Source organism: Phocoena phocoena, chromosome 2 (genome assembly GCF_963924675.1).
Source record: "Phocoena phocoena chromosome 2, mPhoPho1.1, whole genome shotgun sequence".
Classification (NCBI taxonomy): domain Eukaryota; kingdom Metazoa; phylum Chordata; class Mammalia; order Artiodactyla; family Phocoenidae; genus Phocoena; species Phocoena phocoena.
The window spans coordinates 14,885,585-14,905,000 of NC_089220.1; the positions used below are offsets into that span (position 1 = coordinate 14,885,585).

The window sequence follows — 19,416 nt, forward strand, 5'->3', positions numbered from 1 at the left end:
CTATACTTCCATTAAAAAAAAAAAACAAAGACAAAAAAACAAACCACCACAGAGAAAATCCTAAATATCCCCAGAGGAAAAGCCCTAGTATTAATAATGGAATAAGAATCAGATGGGCTACCAACTTCTCAGCATAAACATTAGAAGGCTCAAGATAATGAAGTCACGCCTTCAAAGTTTTTTGAGGATCAGAATTCTGTACCTAGTCGAAGTATCAATCAAATACTTCCAATTTCTAAGGGCTCAAAAAATTTACCTCCCATATAAGTTTCTTCATGATGTGGTGACAAAACAGAAGACTATACTGAGAAGACAAAGTGGGATCCAGGAAATGCAGAGCAAACTCGGGGGAGGAGTAAATCCTGGGATGACAGCCTTGAACCAGACCTAGAGAGCAACCAGTGGGATGAGCAGAAGAGGACAGAGGCTCTAGGAGGAAGGTACCTAAGAAAAAAGGTACCAAAGATTCAATAGTATAAAATGATAGACCTTCAGACTCTAATACAGGTAGGCAATGCAAGAAGGGGGAAAAAAAGAAAAATCAAAGAAAAACAAAACACTGTACATAAGGGGCAAAATGTAAACAACTCTAGGGAACCCCTAAATGAAGAACTCTAGAAGATGATGTAAACTTGGCCCTGAGAAGCATTTTGAGTCTTAATGATTTAAACACTGCTTACTGGTTCTCTACTTTTACAGTCAACCTACAAAGCATGGCAACTGTAACTAGAAAAACAGAATAAAATGTAAATTAGATCTTCAGCAATATAAAAGTACAGGTGACAGAATTTAGAAAGTGGGGGGATGAGAAAAGATGTATAAGAATTAAAGGACATAAATATCCTTATCTTTCAGGAGTCAAAATATACTGATACAGTTAATCAGACAAGAAATAGGTGTATTACTTAAAATTATAAAACTAATCCGTAGATGAACTAAAAATAGTGAATTTACTACATGAGCTTGGAGGCAAGGAAAAGTGAGAGTATCAGTATACTGATATACTGTAGCAAGAAATCAAAACATAACATCTATAGTTGGTGAATTAAGAAACAGCGATATAAGCATATTATTACAGACATGGAGAAAATGAAAGAAAGTCATAAACAAAAGCATTTAAAAGTGGTGGCCTCCAGGAGAACCAGTGTGGAAAATAATGAAGCAAAGAATGTTAGTTGTTATTCTAAATTGTTCTATACTATTTGATTATTTTCTAATCTATCAGCAGGTATTACAATGATTTGTTTTGTTTTTCCAAATTTTCTATGGTGAGCATATATTTCATAATGTACTGTATTTTACTTTAAATATAAAATTTTATTTAACATATACCAAATAGGAAAAATAAAAGGAAATCCATGCCTAGACACATTGTAGTGAAACTGCAGAACATCAAAGACAGACAGAAGATCCTGAAAGCAGCCAGAAAAAGGACAGATCACCTACAAAGGAACAACAGACAATTAGAATAACAGAAGTCCACTCAACAACCATGGAAGCCAGAAGACAATGGCATAATATAAACAAGGTGATGAGAGCAAATAACTCTTGTTAACCTAGATTTGTGTATGCAGTAAAGCTAGCTACTGCACAAGAACAAGGAGAAATGAACACTCTTGTAGGTGAACAGACTCTTGGGGAAATTTACCACCAACAGACCTGTTCCAAAGAAACTTCCAAAGAATACACTTCAAAATACTTTAAAATATTGGAAAATGACAATCCCCAAATAACATTCAAGTGATATGAGAAAAAAAAAAAACAATAAATATGTAGGTAAATGTGAACAAACACTGCCTGGGTAAAACAGTAATGGTGCCCTATTTATCCATTAAAAAAAGGGCCAAAATGGAAACACTGGAAACATAATGTAAAGTCTGAGGGGGTAAAACTGGAGCTAAGGTATTCTAAAATCCATTTACTATTTGAGGATGGGGTCAGAATATTAACTTCTAGAATATTAAATCTGTATGGTAAAATTTCAGTGGTAACCAATAAAAGAACAGAAACAGAGTTTAAAACGTACAAAATAAAGGAGAGCTGGGCAACCAACAACAATTACAATAGTGATTAATGAATCTTTAAAAAAGATCAAAAAATGAAAGCAGGCAAATACAAACCAAAAAAAGGCGACAGAAACTAGTCCAACTCCATCAATAATTCTCATATATGTGAATGGTTTAAACTCATATAAAAGCAAGCTCAGACTGAATTTTAAAACAGTAATCTAGCTTTATGATAGTTAAGAGATACGTATGCCTAACAAGGTCAGAGAAGACTGAAAAATGCATGAAGCACGGATATATGAAGCAAATACTAACTAAATAGCTATATTAATATCAGACAAAACTGAGTTGAAGATAAAAGCATCATTTAGTACATAAAGGATTACAGATACAGATAAAAGGTTCAATTCATCAGGAAGATGTACCTTCCTGATTCAATTCATCAGGATAATTTTAAGTATATGTGCACCTAGTTTAATGGCCACAAAGTAACTGAAACAAAACCTACCAGAAGTACAGAGAAATGAAGACAAATTTGTCATCCTGACAGCCAATTTCAAAACCCTCTCAATCACCAATACGTAGACCGAAAACTCAGCAAGGTCAAGATCTGAACAATATTAACTGGATAACTTTGTCTACTAAATGCAAAATTCTCAATTCAACAATGAGTCCACTTTCTTCCAAAATGCACATGAAAGACGTACAAAACGGACTGCCTTAAGTCTTAACTATTTTCATAAGAGTATGTATTACACAGATCACATTATCGGACCACAGTACAACTAAGTCCATAGTATATAATTAAAAAGGTTAACAGACAAACCCCAAAACTTCCATATACTATGAATTAAAAACACTTTTAAATAACTTATAGGTCGAAGAAGATCATAATGGGAATTAAAGATAATTCAAATGATAATGAAAAATGTATATATCAAAATCTGTGAGGGCTTCCCTGGTGGCGCAGTGGTTGAGAATCTGCCTGCCGATGCAGGGGACATGGGTTCGTGCCCCGGTCTGGGAAGATCCCACATGCCGCGGAGCGGCTAGGCCCGTGGGCCATGGCTGCTGAGCCTGCGCGTCCGGAGCCTGTGCTCCACAATGGGAGAGGCCAACAGTGAGAGGCCCGCATACCGCAAAAAAAAAAAAAAAAAAAAAAAAAAATTGTGACATGCAGCAAAAATGGCATGTCAAGAGAATTTCACAGCTTAAATGTTTACATTTGCAAAATAAAAAGGACAGGCTAAGATAAATTAGTAAGAAAAATATAGATGGGTATATTAAAAATAAGAGCAGAAATCAATGAAATAGACAACACACCAAAAGAGAATCAATAAAGCCAGAATTGTTGTCATGATAAACCTTTGAAAAGACTGACAAAATACACTTCTAGTGACAGATTAACCCAAGACAAAGAGAGAAAAAGCAAAATATTTTGAGGTGGCTAGCCCAGTAAAACTACAGAGGTCAGAGAGATGAGAGAACACTATCAACAACTCATGCCATTACATGTGCATAGATTTTTAAAAACCTGTCACAGGGCTTCCCTGGTGGCGCAGTGGTTAAGAATCCTCCTGCCAATGCAGGGGACACAGGTTCGAGTGCTGGTCAGGGAAGATCCCACATGCCGCGGAGCAACCAAGCCTGTGTGCCACAACTGCTAAGCCTGCGCTCTAGAGCCCGCAAGCCACAACTACTGAGCCTGCACGCCACAACTACTGAAGCCTGCACGCCTAGAGCCTGTGCTCTGCACCGAGAAGCCACCACAGTGAGAAGCCAGCACACCGCAATGAAGAGTAGCCCCCGCTCGCCGCAACTAGAGAAAGCCCGTGCACAGCAACAAAGACCCAACTCAGCCAAAATAAATACATAAATAAATTTTTTAAAAAAACCCTGTCACAGACAAAGCTACAAAACAGTGAGTAAGCACACTAATTAATGACTTCGCAGTGTGTCACTTCACACTTGCAAACAAATGGTACTGGTAAGAGTAGAGTATGAGTCCTCATCAGTAGATACTTGATACCTTTTCAGTTTTTTAACCTTTTACTTTTACTTTAAAACAAAACGATGATATAGAAAGCCACACAAAAGTAAGAGTTTAATGAGTTCTTATAAGGCAAAACACCCTTATAACCACCATTCAGATCAAGAAAATAGACTATGTAAGCTACCCCACAAGCCCCCCTTCATGTACTCCAATATAATCAGTCCTATTCAAAAGTAACCACCATACGCCTTTTATAGTAATATCTAGTTTGTGGTTTTATCACACAAGTGTATGTACCTAGACACTATAGATTAATCTTACCCCTTTTGTCTTTTAAGTCTTTTAGTCTAGAATTCTCAGGCTGTTTGACCTGTACAGTGCCCCAGAGAGGGTACTTTGCCTGTTGCACACTCATGGTGCAGCAATTAACATATTCCTCTGGCCTCTGTACTTCCTGCAAGCTGACTGCTGCATCAGAGGCTTGATCACTCAGGTTCAAATCCTCTGGCAAGACTAAGGTAGTGTTTTATTCTTTCACTGGGAGGCACAAAATGGCTGATTTTCACTTTAAAAACCATTTTAGTAGCCATTATCAGTGCCTAGATTCATTAATTCACTGTTAGTTGGGAAAAACCACTAGAATTCTATCATTTTGTTTTCACTTCTTAGCTAGAATAATTTTAAAAGATGCTTCTAGAATTCTATCATTTTGTTTTCACTTCTTAGCTAGAATAATTTTAAAAGATGCTTCCTTCATCTACTATATCACAAGGGGTAGCAAACATTTTCTATTTTAAATTCTGTGGGCTTTATGGGCTGTTGCAACTATTCAACTCTGTGGTTGTAGTATAAAAGCAGCCACAGACAATACATAAACAAATGGGCATAGTTTACTTCCAATAAAACTTCACTTACAAAAACAAGTACTAACTCCTATACTACTTTGATACCCAGTGGTACCATCCTTAAAGGAAAGACAGCATAAATGCTCAATTATTTTATTTCTCTGGTTTCCAAGACAATGAATTAGTATCTATTATCCTCCAAAAGGACCGATTGTTTACTTAAAAATGCCATCATGAAATCACAGATTCAAAACCGTTTGACAGACTTCAACTCACTGCAAATCCTTACTAAAGCTCAAATCCCAGTTTCCAACTACTCTTCACAAATTGGCCCAGTTAGTACCTACTGGCTACTTTAAGGGTTTTCCCATTTTCAGGTCCATGATTTATTGGAACTGCACATAATGCTGACACAGCAAATTGCACACCATAGTCAAAGACTTCTTTAAAAAAAGAGAGAAGAGACAAATATAAGATGGAATCGTTAAGGCTTCACAAAACAAGTAAATTTGAGATGAACCTGGAACAATTTAAAGGACACAGCTGAGGAGGAATGAAAAAATGTATTCCAGCACTGTAAAAGTATTAAGTCATGACAAGCATACAGTTTTGGTGGGGTTTTTTAATCAGATCTCAGTAGAAGAGGAAAAGAACTAGACTCTTTCCTGATGGGAACAGAAGAAACAGGTTGGAGAGCAGTGGAGAAGGGCTGGGCAGGCCCAGGGACCAGAAGCTGCCTAAAGGCCAAGCTGATGACATCAGTCCTAGATAATGCACAGTAGGAAGAGAAGCTATAAATGCTCTCACAGAAGAGTCACATGATCAGAGTCACACTTCAGACATGAGAGTCTGTGCAAGAGTTGGGGGTGGGAGGTTGAGAGAAAGGAAGCAGAAAGATCAGCTGGAAGTATGTCAGACACAAGTGGATAAAGTAGTATCACTGGGACAATAAGGCAGTTCTGGCAGGTCAGAGACAGGATGCTCAGAGAGGGGAGATTTAAAGATTTCAAGTTTAAGAGAAGAGGGGTAGGATTAACAAAAAGAAGAAAAGGAAGAATGTAGGTATCTATGTATCTTTAAGTAGAAGCTTTCTAAAGACTGGCAATTATTAATGCTAGGTGACTGGGTTCATGGGAATTCATTGCACTATTCTCTACACTTCTGAGAACACTAAAAATTTCCCTAATGATAAGATTTTTTAAATTCTAAAAAGTGTAGGTATAGACTTTCCTCATGGTCCCTTATTCTATTTGGGGGCCTATTAATAAGCCCTTTTCTCATAGTATAACCAACATTTCATAAATACCCACTGGAAAATATTTAATGCCTCATGAAAAAAGTGTAATAGGCAATGAAATATCATTTAAATTATTACCTTGACTTTTGTCTATATTATCTCCTTTTGTTTCCTCTTCTTTAATGGGGGAACTTATTCTGGGGGCCCTGCTTTGCCCCTGGACCATTTCTGCTAGCAATTCTTCTTGAGAAGTTCGAGTTCTGGGGGCAACTGGAAGTGTCTGTTTCTGTGAAACTTTTATATAAAAAGCAAAAAAGATGGAAATCCAAATGAAGTAATATTTCAAAACTCAACAGTGAATATCATATTAAATATAAATGCCTCCTTGGGTTTAGAATATGAGGAGTTAGAAACAATTCATAGACACCTCATTTTTCCTTATAATATTCTATGACTCAGTTACCCATACTTATGTAAACATTTATACATTTTAAACTACATGCCATAAATACACTGCAGCACACATGTATTCATTTTTAACCAAATGTAGTCTGGGTTCTGCCTCATGGTTCTATAACAATTTCAAACTGTAATCTAGATAACCTAGGTGAAGAAAGAATTTCAATGTTATCTCTCAAAAAACTTGGAAAACTCTCCAATTACAAAAGCAGGAAATTAAGGTCACAGTGATTAAGTCTGAATTTCTCATCATTGTAAACACTCAATATTGCTGACAGACCAAAAAAGAAAATGTAAACAGATGAACTGTTATGTCAAGTGTTGGCCTTTGCCTGATAATCCTTACCCTATAAGCCAAAAGCTGTTTATGTTCAGGGTTAAATTAGGGATGAGGAGAAGCAAGGGGACAGGTGACGATCAGGCTCAAAAGTTGCTAGCTTACAGTTTATTTCACTTTAGAAAGCGGTCATATAAAAAGATGCAAAGGAGAATAGAAAAGCAGAACAATGCGAAAAGAACAGTCATCAAATCCATAGCAAAAATAAAATTTAAAAATTTAGAGTGGGTAATCATCACAGCTTATTAACAGAAAATTTTACATATTGGCTATAGCACATGGGGCACAGAGTAATGGGTTCTACTGAGAGGAAAGAAACCAACCTGTTCATATACTAGACAAATTTTTCTAATTTCAGGCTCTTAATATTTTCAAATTTTGCTCCCTTTTAAATAACATAAGTTCATATCTAATGTTGACTCTAATGCTATAAATATGAAAAGTCTCATATTTATCAAAACTCCCTTTAAGATTTCCGTTATATATTTCACATACATTAGAAAGAGGGAGTAAAAGCCATTACAGTTGCTCAGAGAACTAAGTTCCACTGACAGTCGGGAAAGCTTCTCAAACTGGTCAAATCTCCTTTTAATCATTCTCTGAACCTCACCTTGGTCCTGACATCTGGCAGGCATCTGTATTTTATCACAACTTGAGGAGCAATCATCTGTAGCTTACTCAAGACTTACAGAAATCTCTTACTTAATGCCAACATAATACATTTAAATTACCTGCAGAGTAGTTAGTTGTTTTTGTTACGGATTCTTGAGCTTCAGATATAGCCTTCAAAATTAGATTCTTGTTAGCTTGTTTGGAAGGTGGAAGTGAAGGTCTAAAAAAGTTAAGAAAGGTATACTGATTAAATTTTAGATTTGAGTTCTTTACAGGCTAGCCATCCATTATACCTTTACTACAGCCTTCTCTCAGGTTTGGAACAGACTAGCTGTAGTTTTTAGGAAGTGCCAACTGGATGAGAACCTTATAACTTTTTAAAATAATGAATTTGGATCAACCTTCCTCCCACCCATATTACAGTTTTTAATATTCTTTGCAATCTTCTCCAGTTTTAGGCAACTTCTCTTTCATTAATAGAAGTGTTGCTCAAAAACCAATGGAAAAGTCTTACATGGTATTAAATTTATATTTTCATGATACCCTCTTCAAGGAACCCAGAAGACTCCACCAGGCGATGAAAAATTAATGTAGACATGTTCGGGTACCTCCGTTCAGGTTTCGCTGGCACTGACACACTGCTGGAGATGCTTCCTGTACGGGACCCACAATCATCATCTTCCTCCTCCTCTTCTCCATCATGATTGAATTTTTTTACTTTAACAACTGAACTTACCACAGGCAACTTTCTCTTCCGAAAGTTTTCTTCCTGCAATCAGATAAATTTCCACTTACCTAGTCTCAGAAAATAAAATTCTACTACAGAATACTTGCTTCTTTTCAAGAAAACGCCAAGCACATTAAGAATTCATGGGCTATTTCCCTGGTTTCTTATAAAAATACAAGTAATATCTCCAATAGCCAACCTTTAGCTAAAACAAAAACCAGTGCTTTAATTCATTTATAAACAGCAGCATATAGTACTGTTGAGGAAACCAATAAAATGGAGTTACTCAATTGTTCACTAGCAGTTGCTGTGAAGGATCTAATATTGACCTAAAATCCTCACAAAATGATATGGTAAGGTTAAAGCTGTCTCAACTGTTAGCATCCAGGAAAGTAAACAAGATGTAAAATATCTGTAGCCAGTTGTGGAGAGGAAAATCTGACTGATGTATTATGCTGAGCAGCACAGAAATCAGTTTAAAACAACCTTGCAGTATGTGTTTAGTTATTCCATGTACAATTTAGTATTAAGAACTGACAATTTTCAGCCTAATGAGTCAGAATTTAAAAGTATATACAAACCTCAATACTCATCTTTTCTGAGCTGTTTCTGAAGAAGGGACTGTAAGTCTCTTCTAAGCTGTTAAGCACTTCTGGTTCACACAAACGTCCTGTTTCATATATCCGGCTAGTCTGAATATCGAGTTGCTTGGCAGCATGAATACTGTTTTGCTGCTGTTGAAACTGCAACCTGTTTAAATGAGCACCACTGTCTGCATTTCGACTTGCAGGTGGTCGATAAATTTCAATAGAAGGGCGAGAAGAACCATATGTAAGTGTCACTGTAGGTTTTTTCTGAGATAAGGGATTCTCCTGCACAAAATTGAGATCTTCATCAATGAGATCATCTGGTTCTGGCTTAATATCAATCACATCTTCAGAGGGTGCTGGTTCCCTCAAAGGTTTCACTGTTGACATTAGTCGGGTTGCAGCTCCATCATCATAAGTCTGTCTGTTAAAAAGGAAAACAAAACCAAAAAGGGTGTGTTACCAATTTAGAGCAGTATCTTCAACTCTTCAAAGGATATTTAGATACATTTTAATGAAAAAGTATGGATAATCCCTTTATGTAGTCCATTAAGAACTACTTTGAAATTGCTTTCTTTTTTTTAAACTTTGATTTACTACATTTTATATAAAAGGTAATCATACTTTGGACTTATCCTTCATTATTTTATTCAAAAAAACTGCTCATGACCACCTCATTTCCAAAAATTTCTGAAAACAGCAATTTAAAGACATATTAACTAACGTAAATGTCACATACACACACCCACCTGCCCACAGGTCTACACAAGACTCTTACCTGACATTAGTAGCCTTCTGCTCCTGTGAACTTGTAGAAACCCTAGATTCTCTTTTTTCAGGTCTAGTGCTAGAAACTGCAAGAGGTGGCACTGCAGCTTCATGCCTTCTCTCATCTCCTCGACTGAAACTGCTCTTGTTTGAAGGTACATTACTATCAAAGATGTTGGTATCGGAAGACTTTAGACTAGAGGGGTCTAGAAAGAAAAACACACAGTCCCTTGAAGCTATTTTTATTACTTTGAACCTTCCCCTTCTTCACCACCAATTTTAAAGCAATAAACATGTGTTCTTCCACAACATTTTTAATATTATTCCATACATAGTGATATAATAATATATCTCATTTATTATTACTGGACTTTTAATTTTCAATTATAAAACACAGAAATATCCTTGAAGCTAAATCATTGCACACATCCATAATTATTTCCTTAGAATAAATTGCATACTTTCCCTTCCCTTGTTCAAATCATCTTCGAATTATATTAACTTTATTGCTTTTAAATTCATAAAAATGTGGGCTTCCTCAAAAACTTCAAATGAACTACCATTTTCAAATTTATGGGGTTTTTTCCCCAAAGCAGTATAAGTGACTTCAGAAAAACGATCATATGCTATAGCAAATTCCAAAAAAACTCACACATCATCTTTATGAACCTTACCAGTTGTTACAGAACGAAGTTTATCTAATACACCATGAAGCCTAAAAGAAAAAAACCAAAAAAGTTAAAAGCTTCTGTTAATCAAGAAACATTGGATTTCAACTGTCACTCTAAATGTGATGACATTTTAGATCTAGTCTTCAGATAAACACTGACAGATGGTACTGAATAGAATTTAATGGATAAATAGTATTAAAATTAAGTCTTACATTTTTTTTAAAAGGCTGTACATGAATATTGTAGAATAATCAAAAATCTTATTTTTTCATCACTATTTTCAACACCTAACCTCTGCAAAAATAAGGGCAATGATTATCATCTGACCACACAGCGCTGATCCACAAAGAATATCATTCTGTTTCAAAAGAACTAAAGATTCAAGGTAGATAAAAGGAGATAAAATACCATAAACGTAATGTAACATTATTAAAATTGTTTTAAGCACAGTTTAAATTTATTTTTTATCTACTTAGATGGTTTCTGGAAGAACTCAATCCTGAGAGGTGAAAAAACTTTAAAAATAATCTCAAAATATACTATATCACTTCATTATAACTATTGTTTTCAAAACTAATGCTGTAGACAAGCCACACCCTTAATTATAATATAACCTATTTTAGTAGTTATGTACAAGGCAAAATTGTCTTACAATCCTTCCAGGAGGCCAGGCATCCTAAAAACACCAGAAATATCTCATTATAATAATGTTTCACCCAGAACCCGGTCACATGCTACTATCCCCTAGGATACAGTTATTGCAGGGCTCCAAAGAATCAGAATAGTCTGTTTGTGGCGGGTGTAAATGAACACTTAAGAAAGCAAAGTGTCAAAACAGAGACACCATCACTTTTATCAGTACATGGTGAAGAATAAAATTTATGGCAAGATGAAAGAGTTGAATTAATGTGATTTTAAATTCAAATTCAGTTGGCAGTCTGCTTATGTAAGAAATTTGTCAAAAGCACTCCCTCAAGTTATCTGAGAAAGGATCTACTAGGTCAATGTCCCATATTACGTTACTGGGACTCAAAGTGATCCAAATGTTGAACCAAAAGTCTAGTCATAAAAAACGTACATGAAACAAAACAAGTACCTGGACCGCTGAAGCATTTAAAAAAAAAAAAAAAAAAAAAAAAGCAGTACTCTTGATAATGGTAATTTCCCCAGGCAAAAGCACCATGATCTCTCTTCTTTTGGTAAACTCTGGGGACAAACCATAATAAGTGGGTTAGGTCACCCACACTGTAGGAGTGTATGTACCAAAACATTTAAGGAACAACCACTGCACTCAATGTTCTTCAAAAATGTGTAATATAAACCCAGAGAATTCTGTGTGGAATTTCAAGAAAGCTTCACCAGAGTTATAAAGGATACAGTTGCCCATTGGGGCCAAAATGCCTTTAAGACAAACTTTGGTTTAAAGGCAAGTTAACCAGTTTCATATCCCTCCTTATTGCCTATCTGGTCTCCCAGTCTCTTGCCATTCAAATTAAGCAGGCCACTGCTCATGCAACTTTTGCTCCATCTATCAACTTGTGCTGCAACTGGTGGTTCCCAGTGAGGACCTTTATATGATCCTTCCTGCTCTATTCTCAGCCACATCGTTACCCTCCCCCAACTCTCATTCTACCTCAAACCTGGTACCAGAACCTGGCCTGCCTTCATAAATTAAATCTAATGCTTTTAGTCAGTATTCTCAACCAAAGGAATATGTGGTTTGAAATAGGACATTGGAAATTAAAATACTGATTTATATTTGAACACAAAGTTGTCTATTTCAAAATTCCAGACTTCAAAAAGCTCCAAACTAAAAAAATGATTTGAAATTTTGTCAAAAAACCTTGCCTCCTAAGTTAGCTGACTGAAGAAAGCAATTCAGGAAGTCGACCCAGTGCAAAAAACATCTATAACTGGTTTTGGTGGAGGGAAAGGAATGATAACATGCTGAAGTTTACAAAAGAAACGTATTAACTACGGTCAACACATACTAAGGACTTGTTATGGGCCAGGCACAGCTGTGAGCACATTACATGTATTAGCTTATTTAATTTTCACAACCACCCTATAAAGGTGATTTACGATACCCATTTTGCAGATGGAGAAACCAAGGAAAGAGGCAGATCCAGGATTCAACCTTGGCAGTCTGGCTCCAGAGGCTGTGCTCTCAACACTCACAACCTGCCTCACAACACTGAATCTGACTCTCCTCTCAAGAACCTCTTTTCAGACAGAACACCTACTCTTGACTTGAGCCAAACTTTGGTCTGAGGGGTAAATATTCAGAAACATACCATACGGTGAATCGAATTGTGTTGTTCCCTAGAAACAGGGACAGGTCCTCTGTCATTTGGTCCTGACTTTTCTTGTTGGCCACCATCACCATAATGTAATCAGGAAGTTCTTCATCTATTTAAAAGGAAAAGTATATAAAAACTTTTTATGCTTTCCTTAATATTTTCTTCTATGAAGCTGATGTGCTTGAAAATATAGATGTAGTTCTAAGAATGTCAGCTCTAGTGGAATTATGCTGGACAAAAAGTATAGCTTTCTTTCTCTTTATTCCATAAGTATTTCAATTACTAGAAGAACAGTAACTAGGAATAACTAATAAATATTACATAACTAGATATGCTGAATTACGGTATCAAACTTGAGAGTGCATTCATTTCCTTTAATCTTTTTTAATAATGCTCATTAACTTCAGAAAAGCTTCCAGAAAGCATACTGGACATTTCTCAAGAATAATACTGAGTTTTGTTCAGTTTTGTGCCTGTTTGTTTCAAAATGACACTCATTTCTCAAGGAACACCTTTATCCTTGGTAAAGGCAGATTTTAATTAGGGTAACAAACTTGCAACAACATCAAATAAACTAAAACCGCCCCAAAATTATACATCATTTAAAAAATTTAATCTTAAGATTAGTTAAATGATTTCTATTCAACTCACTGTTTCATTCTTATACCCTCCTAACAGTGAATTATGAGAGTGAGGTCTAGGACCAAAAACAAACAAAAAAACCCCAAAACCACCACAATAAAAAGATAGGAAAGCAAAAGCTATTTATCAGGAACTTTGATCCCTACCAAAAAAAATTCCTTTAGATTCTTTAATACCTTAAATATTCACAACATTTCTATGTAGGCAGAAAGGTTCATTTCAGAACTACTATCAGACATTTGTTTCAAGAAGAAATATCAAAAATCCAGTTCAAGAAAAGCACAATACACTAAAGCCCTATCTACAAATGGAAACAGAGAAATCAGAATACTTGCTAGAAGCATGCAATTCAATGTGAGGAGATAAAAGAACAAGTAGCCAGTCATTTGTTATTTTCTTTGTAAAGTATCAAAAGGCTCCACTGCTTTCTGGCAACTTTAGTAAATAAGCCTCACAGCTTATTTACACAAAGTGTCCCTACCATGGGCTGCCATTGGTAACCCAGGAAAGGAAAACAAAGTTGGGGTGCTTTGGCAGTCTTGACAGTTTTTCTCCCTCATAATGTCAGTAATGAAAACAAATAGGCTGTGCTTTCTGACACTATATATTAGTTTGCATTTTATAAAATTTTATGTAAATGAGATCAGCAGTTGCTCTGGTACAGGGTGGGGACAAGGACAGACGGTAGGGAAGGATACAAAAGAGCCCCAGGAAAACCCAAAAGGAAACTTGGAAGTGATGGATATGTTCATTAGCTTGATTATGGTGTATACATATCAAGACATAGCAAACTGTAAATAGGTGGAGTTTATAACAATTATATTTCAACAAGGCTGTTAGAAATTTGTAACATCGTTCTCTCAGTAGACACAAAATGAGAAATAAGAATCTAATGAAAACTAACGTGTTTCTGGGACTTCCTTGGCAGTCCAGTGGTTAGGACTCGGTGCTTCAATCCCTGGTTGGGAACTAAGATTCCGCAAGCCTTGTGGCACGGCCAAAAAATAAATAAAATAAAGTGTTCATGATACATTCCTACAGAATTCTAATAGCATTCTCAAGTTCATCTGAAATCTATGTACTGAAAAACAATAAAATGTTGATGGTTCCTGCAAGTTCATACTGCCTAAAATGTGAATTTAAGACTGCTCTGAATTATAACTGCCATCTCACTAAAGTACTCCATTTTAAACACACACACAAATGAAACCGTATCAACTCTTAACAAACAGCTGCTCATCTTTATATCCCACTCAATGCCTTGAAAATAGATATTCAAATATTTACTAAAGAATTGTTTCCATAAAAAGGTATCCAGTACTTCAGCACAAAGAAAGGGATTAGAAAGTCACCCTTTTCAGAAGGACAATGATGCCTATACATTCAAATAATCAGGTAGCTAACTGTAAACAATGTATATTTCAAATAGTCTAATGGTGATCCTTGTTTACCCACTTAATCAACATTTATGAAAATATCTGGTGCTCTGCTAGGCCACTGAGACATAACCAATATGAAGTCTCTGCCCTCAAGAAACTTCCAGTCAAGAAGCAGAGGCAAACAAGTTGAGAAGCTGTGCTAATATGGTAACAGCTGGGACAGATGAGTTCAAGAGGAGCATACGGGAGTGACTCCTATCCTTCTGTTCGCTCACCAAGTTTCTATTATGAAGCAACCATAATAGAAACATCAAGGACCCAGAAGACCTGAGTTGTTGGGTCTTAAATCTGCTGCTGACCAGCTGTATTTAGCCCTCCCAAGACTCCATTTCTTTATTTGTAAAAAAGTAAATTACCTGCCATCGCCACTCCAGCATTGTGTTCAGGTACAAACAGAACTCTATGAAAATATTTTGAAAACTATAAAATACATGGTATCTTTACTACAATTACACTTCACATTGGACTTCGTCAAGCTTGTAACCAGGTTTTTAATATTAACAGGCTCAAAATTCTTGGTTTGAGGTTTCTGATAAATGACAGGAATCATCAGATTGAATTTAGACCCAAGTAATATGTGTTTATGTTTTCATGTGCTAGAATTACTGAAGTTCTCACTGTAGGCTTTCTGTGGATTTCTTTTTGACCCAAAACAAGTTCTTGGCACAAAGCTGGCATCCATTAAATGTTGAATGAATAAAAGAATAAACAATCCTGGTTCAGCTTCATCTTTAATCTGTGAGGCTCAATTTTCTTATCTGTTAAAGTCTTACAACAATCCTGACAACAAATAATTAGTATGTGGCAAACTACCATCTGGTCTCAGGCCCCCTTTACACTACTGAAAATTACTGATGATCCCAAACAGCTTTTATTCATGTGCATATAGCTACTGATATTTATCATACTAGAAACTGCAACTCAGAATTTTTAATTTCTTAATTTGTTTAAAATAATACACCTATCCCATAAACAATAAACCTGTTTTATGTTGTTCTAAAAAAAGAATGTGAAGAAAATCTGGTCTCACACAGGTATGCAACGGGAAAAGGGGTATTTTAGTACCCTTTTCAGATAATGTGGATATTCTTCTGTGATACTACACCAAAACTCAACGAGTGGTAGTTTCTTGAAGGTAAGCAACAATACTGAATCTAAAAACTGTATCAATGACCTTTTTGTACTCTGTTACATGAAAATCCATTGATCCATCCTGCACTTTTAATGGATCTTTCTTATCCCTGTACAGTTTAAAAACATTCATGCATTGGTCATTTGAAAAATTACTGGTTCACTGAGCTAAACAAACCACTGGCATACAGATACATTTCATTATACAGTATAGAAGAACCATTTGCTAATATCACCACGCTGTCAAATTTATGGAGGAAGACAAATTTTCCAAAATTCTGATTTTTATTTGAAAGCTCAACTTTGTCATTGGCAACAAACTTTACTAGTTCTTTACCTTTGCTCACTTTCAGGAAAATGTCTGCCAAAAACCCAAATTATGTAACTAGCCCGTTAGTCTTTCTTAGAAGTTAAAAATGATGTCCCAAAGGGTAAAAGGGGGGAGGGGGATGGATAAATTAGGAGTATGTGATTAACAGATACAAATTACCATAATAAAACAGATATGCAACAAGGACTTACTGTATAGCAAAAGGAACTGTATTCGATATTTGTTAATAGCTTATAACGGAAAACAATCTGAAAAAAGTACATATATATATAAAACTGAATCATTTTGCTGTACACTTAAAACTAACACAATATTGTAAATCAACTAAACTTTAAAAAATAGTTCCAAAAAAAACAAAAGAAAAAAAAATTCCATGAAAAAGGTGGCTAGGTCAGTTCTCAACTCAATCACACAAATTCTTTGCCTTAAGACAACCCATCATGCTTCAGTATGGCAGAAGTACTATGAGTACTTCCTGTTTCCTAACACCACATATTAAAAAGATGTAGTCAGGGCCAGGGTTTAAAAAAATATTTTACTTCATCACTTACATTCATAAATGAAACTGGCCTCTTTTTTTTTTTTCTTTGTAATTGCAAGTGGAAGGGTGGTGAAAAATACGATAATTTCTTGTAAAGTTTGGTGTGAGATACTGATTCGGGCTAAGGTACCAGCAGTTTTACTCACCACTTTTGTACAGTCCAAATGTCAGCACGGTGAAAATGGCAAATACCCTGTCAGTATTAATATGAAAATAGTTTTGACTTCAGAGACCCCTGGGGTCTCCCACACCTGGAGAACCACTATCATAAGTGGTAGCTATTATTTTTACAGGAGGCACCAGCTTTGGAGCCAAACAGACGCAGGTCTCAATCCATAAAACCTTGCTCAAGCCAAGCACCCAAAGCCTGTTTCCCTGCTTGTACAACTGGGGATATTACCACTTACCTTCCAGTGTTCTCCTGGGGATTATCGTGACCTAATGCATATACGACAATAATTAAGCACAGTGCCTGGCCCAGAGTAAACACTCAAATTATAATTTATAAAAGAATAAAAAGAAAAAAGACACATTACCGTCGGGAGGTAAGAAAAAAAGGGGCAGGAAAAATAAAGAGATCTGAAAATAAAACTCACTGAACCACGAGAGAGGTAAATGCCAGACAGCATCATTCATATGCAAAATAATAACTCTGAAAAATGAAGTTCAAGAGGAAAGGAAAGAAAATAGGAAAAACAATAGAAATCAGACCAATATTAAGGAAAATATGACAGAGCCTCAACAGAGGAAGCTAAACGATTTCAAAACACCCTATTAGAAGGGGATCTGGGGAAAAAAACAAGGTTGCATATAAAGCTTTCAATGCAAAGATAGTACGGAAAAGTAACCAGGGAGTATCAGATTCGAAGGTAAAAGGGCGTCTCTCCAAAGTCAAAGGCATGATAGGAAAAATGCATTCCTAAAATTAAATTCGCTGCAAATTCTAAAGTCTATTAGGCTAACAACAGAAGACTTACCAACGTAAGCTCCTAGTTCTTGCAATTTCCCTTTAATGGCACTCTGAGGGAAGAAAAAAACCATCGTGCGCGTGAGAAAGGCGGCCCTGGGAAAACAGACCGACTGCAGCGCAGAGGCAACTTCGCGAGCGCGCACACCTCCTGCCCCCCGGGCGCCCGAGTGGGGGTGGGGAGACGCCTCGGGCCCCCCAGTCCCACCCCGGAACCCCTCCTCCGCGGCGCCCCCCGCGGCGCCCCCTCCAGCTCCCCGCGCGGCTCTCGCCGGGACCCCAACGCCTCCCTCAGATTCCCGGCGGCTCCTTCTTCAGCCGCGAGCCCGCTCTCTGAAGCCGCGGCTGCGCCCAGGCCCGAGGCGGCCTGGCCGAGGAGGCGCTGCTCGCCGACCCCGCGGCCAGTCAAAAGCGTCGGCGACGGGCAGGCCGCGGCGTCCAGGCCGGGCCCCACACCCCCCGTTACTCCTGACAACCGCGCGCCCGCCCGCCGAGGCCTGGCTTCCCGCCCCCGCCCGACGCGGGCCTCACCCGGATCTTGCGGCTGATCTCGGTGCCGATCTCCATGGCTCCGGGGCCGGCAGTGGACTCAGCACCGCGAAAGGCTCCGCTTACTGGGAGCCGGAGTCCAGCTCCCAGCCCGCAGCCTCACCGCCTCCACCACCGCCGCTCCCGGCCGCGCGCTCTGCGTGACCCGCCCCCACCGGCTGGAGCCAAGTCGAGCGCGCCTGCGCCTAAGCCTGCGCCTGCGCCTGCGCGCACTCGGGCCCGGGGAGCCGGCACTCTGGCGACCTCTGCTGGCCGGGAGGAGAGCCGCGGTAAAACCTTAGGATCAAAGTAAGCGTAGAGAGAGGACTCCCCTCTCCCCATATCTGCTAATTCCTGAAGTGGTCTCATTACTTATTAATTGCTGCATAACAAATTACCGCACACATTTACCATCTTGTGGTTTCCATGGGTCTGGAATCTGAACACAGCTTAGCTGGATTCTCCGCTCAGGGTCTCATAAAGCTGCAGTTGAGGTGTCAGGAAGGCTGTGTTCTAGTCTGGAGGCTTCACCGAGGAAGAAGCCACCTTGAAGTTCATTTAGGTTGTAAGCGGAATTAACCTCCTTGCAGCTTTATGAGTGAGGGCCTCAGCTTTCTCCCGGCTGTTGTCTGGAGGCCACCCTCAGGTCAGAGATGTTGCCCACACTTCCTTGCCAAGGGCTTCACCAACATGGCTGCTCACTACATCAAGCCCGGGAAGAGAGGATCTCAGCTCAGGGAAGGCCCAGTCCTTCTTTTAAAGGCTTTCATTTGATTAAGCCAGAGCCTCCCAGGGCCTGACCCCCAAATCAACTGATTTAGGGTCTTAATTACAAAATTAGATTGCAAAATCCTTCATCCGTGCATATTCATTAGCTGCAAGCAAATCACAGGTGCTGCCTGCACTCAAGGGGAGGGGGTTACAAAGGGTGTAAACAGCAGCGGCAGAAATCTTGAGGCCACCTAGGGTCTGTCGGCCACACGGTCCTTCATCTCATAGAATCCTTTTTTTCTTCGGAATTACTATAACGTCTATGTGGGAGCTACTAGTATGACACTATCCTTTCTGTAATGTTCATCTCATTTGCGTGTATGTGTGTGTGCACGTGTGCGTTTGTTCTCTCTAACAAAATTATAAACTCCTTGTAGGTCTGTATTTCTCCAGAATTTCTTTTGGGACGCTAGACACATAGTAAGCACTTATTAAATATTTGAAGGATAAAATTAATTAATGACCTACATTACAAAAGCATTCCTCACGGATAAATCCAATGATCACGCACTCATTCAACATTG

The 19,416-nt window shown here is 37.9% G+C and overlaps 1 protein-coding gene across 1 annotated transcript in view; it reads right to left on the minus strand.

Moving 5' to 3' along the window:
* ZC3H14 (zinc finger CCCH-type containing 14) overlaps positions 1–18,160 on the minus strand; it is a 38,402-nt gene extending 20,242 nt beyond the window's left edge. Inside the window, exons 1-9 of the mRNA XM_065871641.1 lie at positions 18,125–18,160; positions 17,604–17,646; positions 12,537–12,651; positions 10,246–10,286; positions 9,582–9,777; positions 8,798–9,227; positions 8,098–8,258; positions 7,609–7,709; positions 6,220–6,375 (exon numbers count right to left, since the gene is read on the minus strand). Coding sequence (XP_065727713.1) covers positions 6,220–6,375; positions 7,609–7,709; positions 8,098–8,258; positions 8,798–9,227; positions 9,582–9,777; positions 10,246–10,286; positions 12,537–12,651; positions 17,604–17,646; positions 18,125–18,160 — 1,279 coding nt within the window. The remainder of the gene's footprint in view (positions 1–6,219; positions 6,376–7,608; positions 7,710–8,097; positions 8,259–8,797; positions 9,228–9,581; positions 9,778–10,245; positions 10,287–12,536; positions 12,652–17,603; positions 17,647–18,124) is intronic.
* Positions 18,161–19,416: the final 1,256 nt, after the last annotated feature.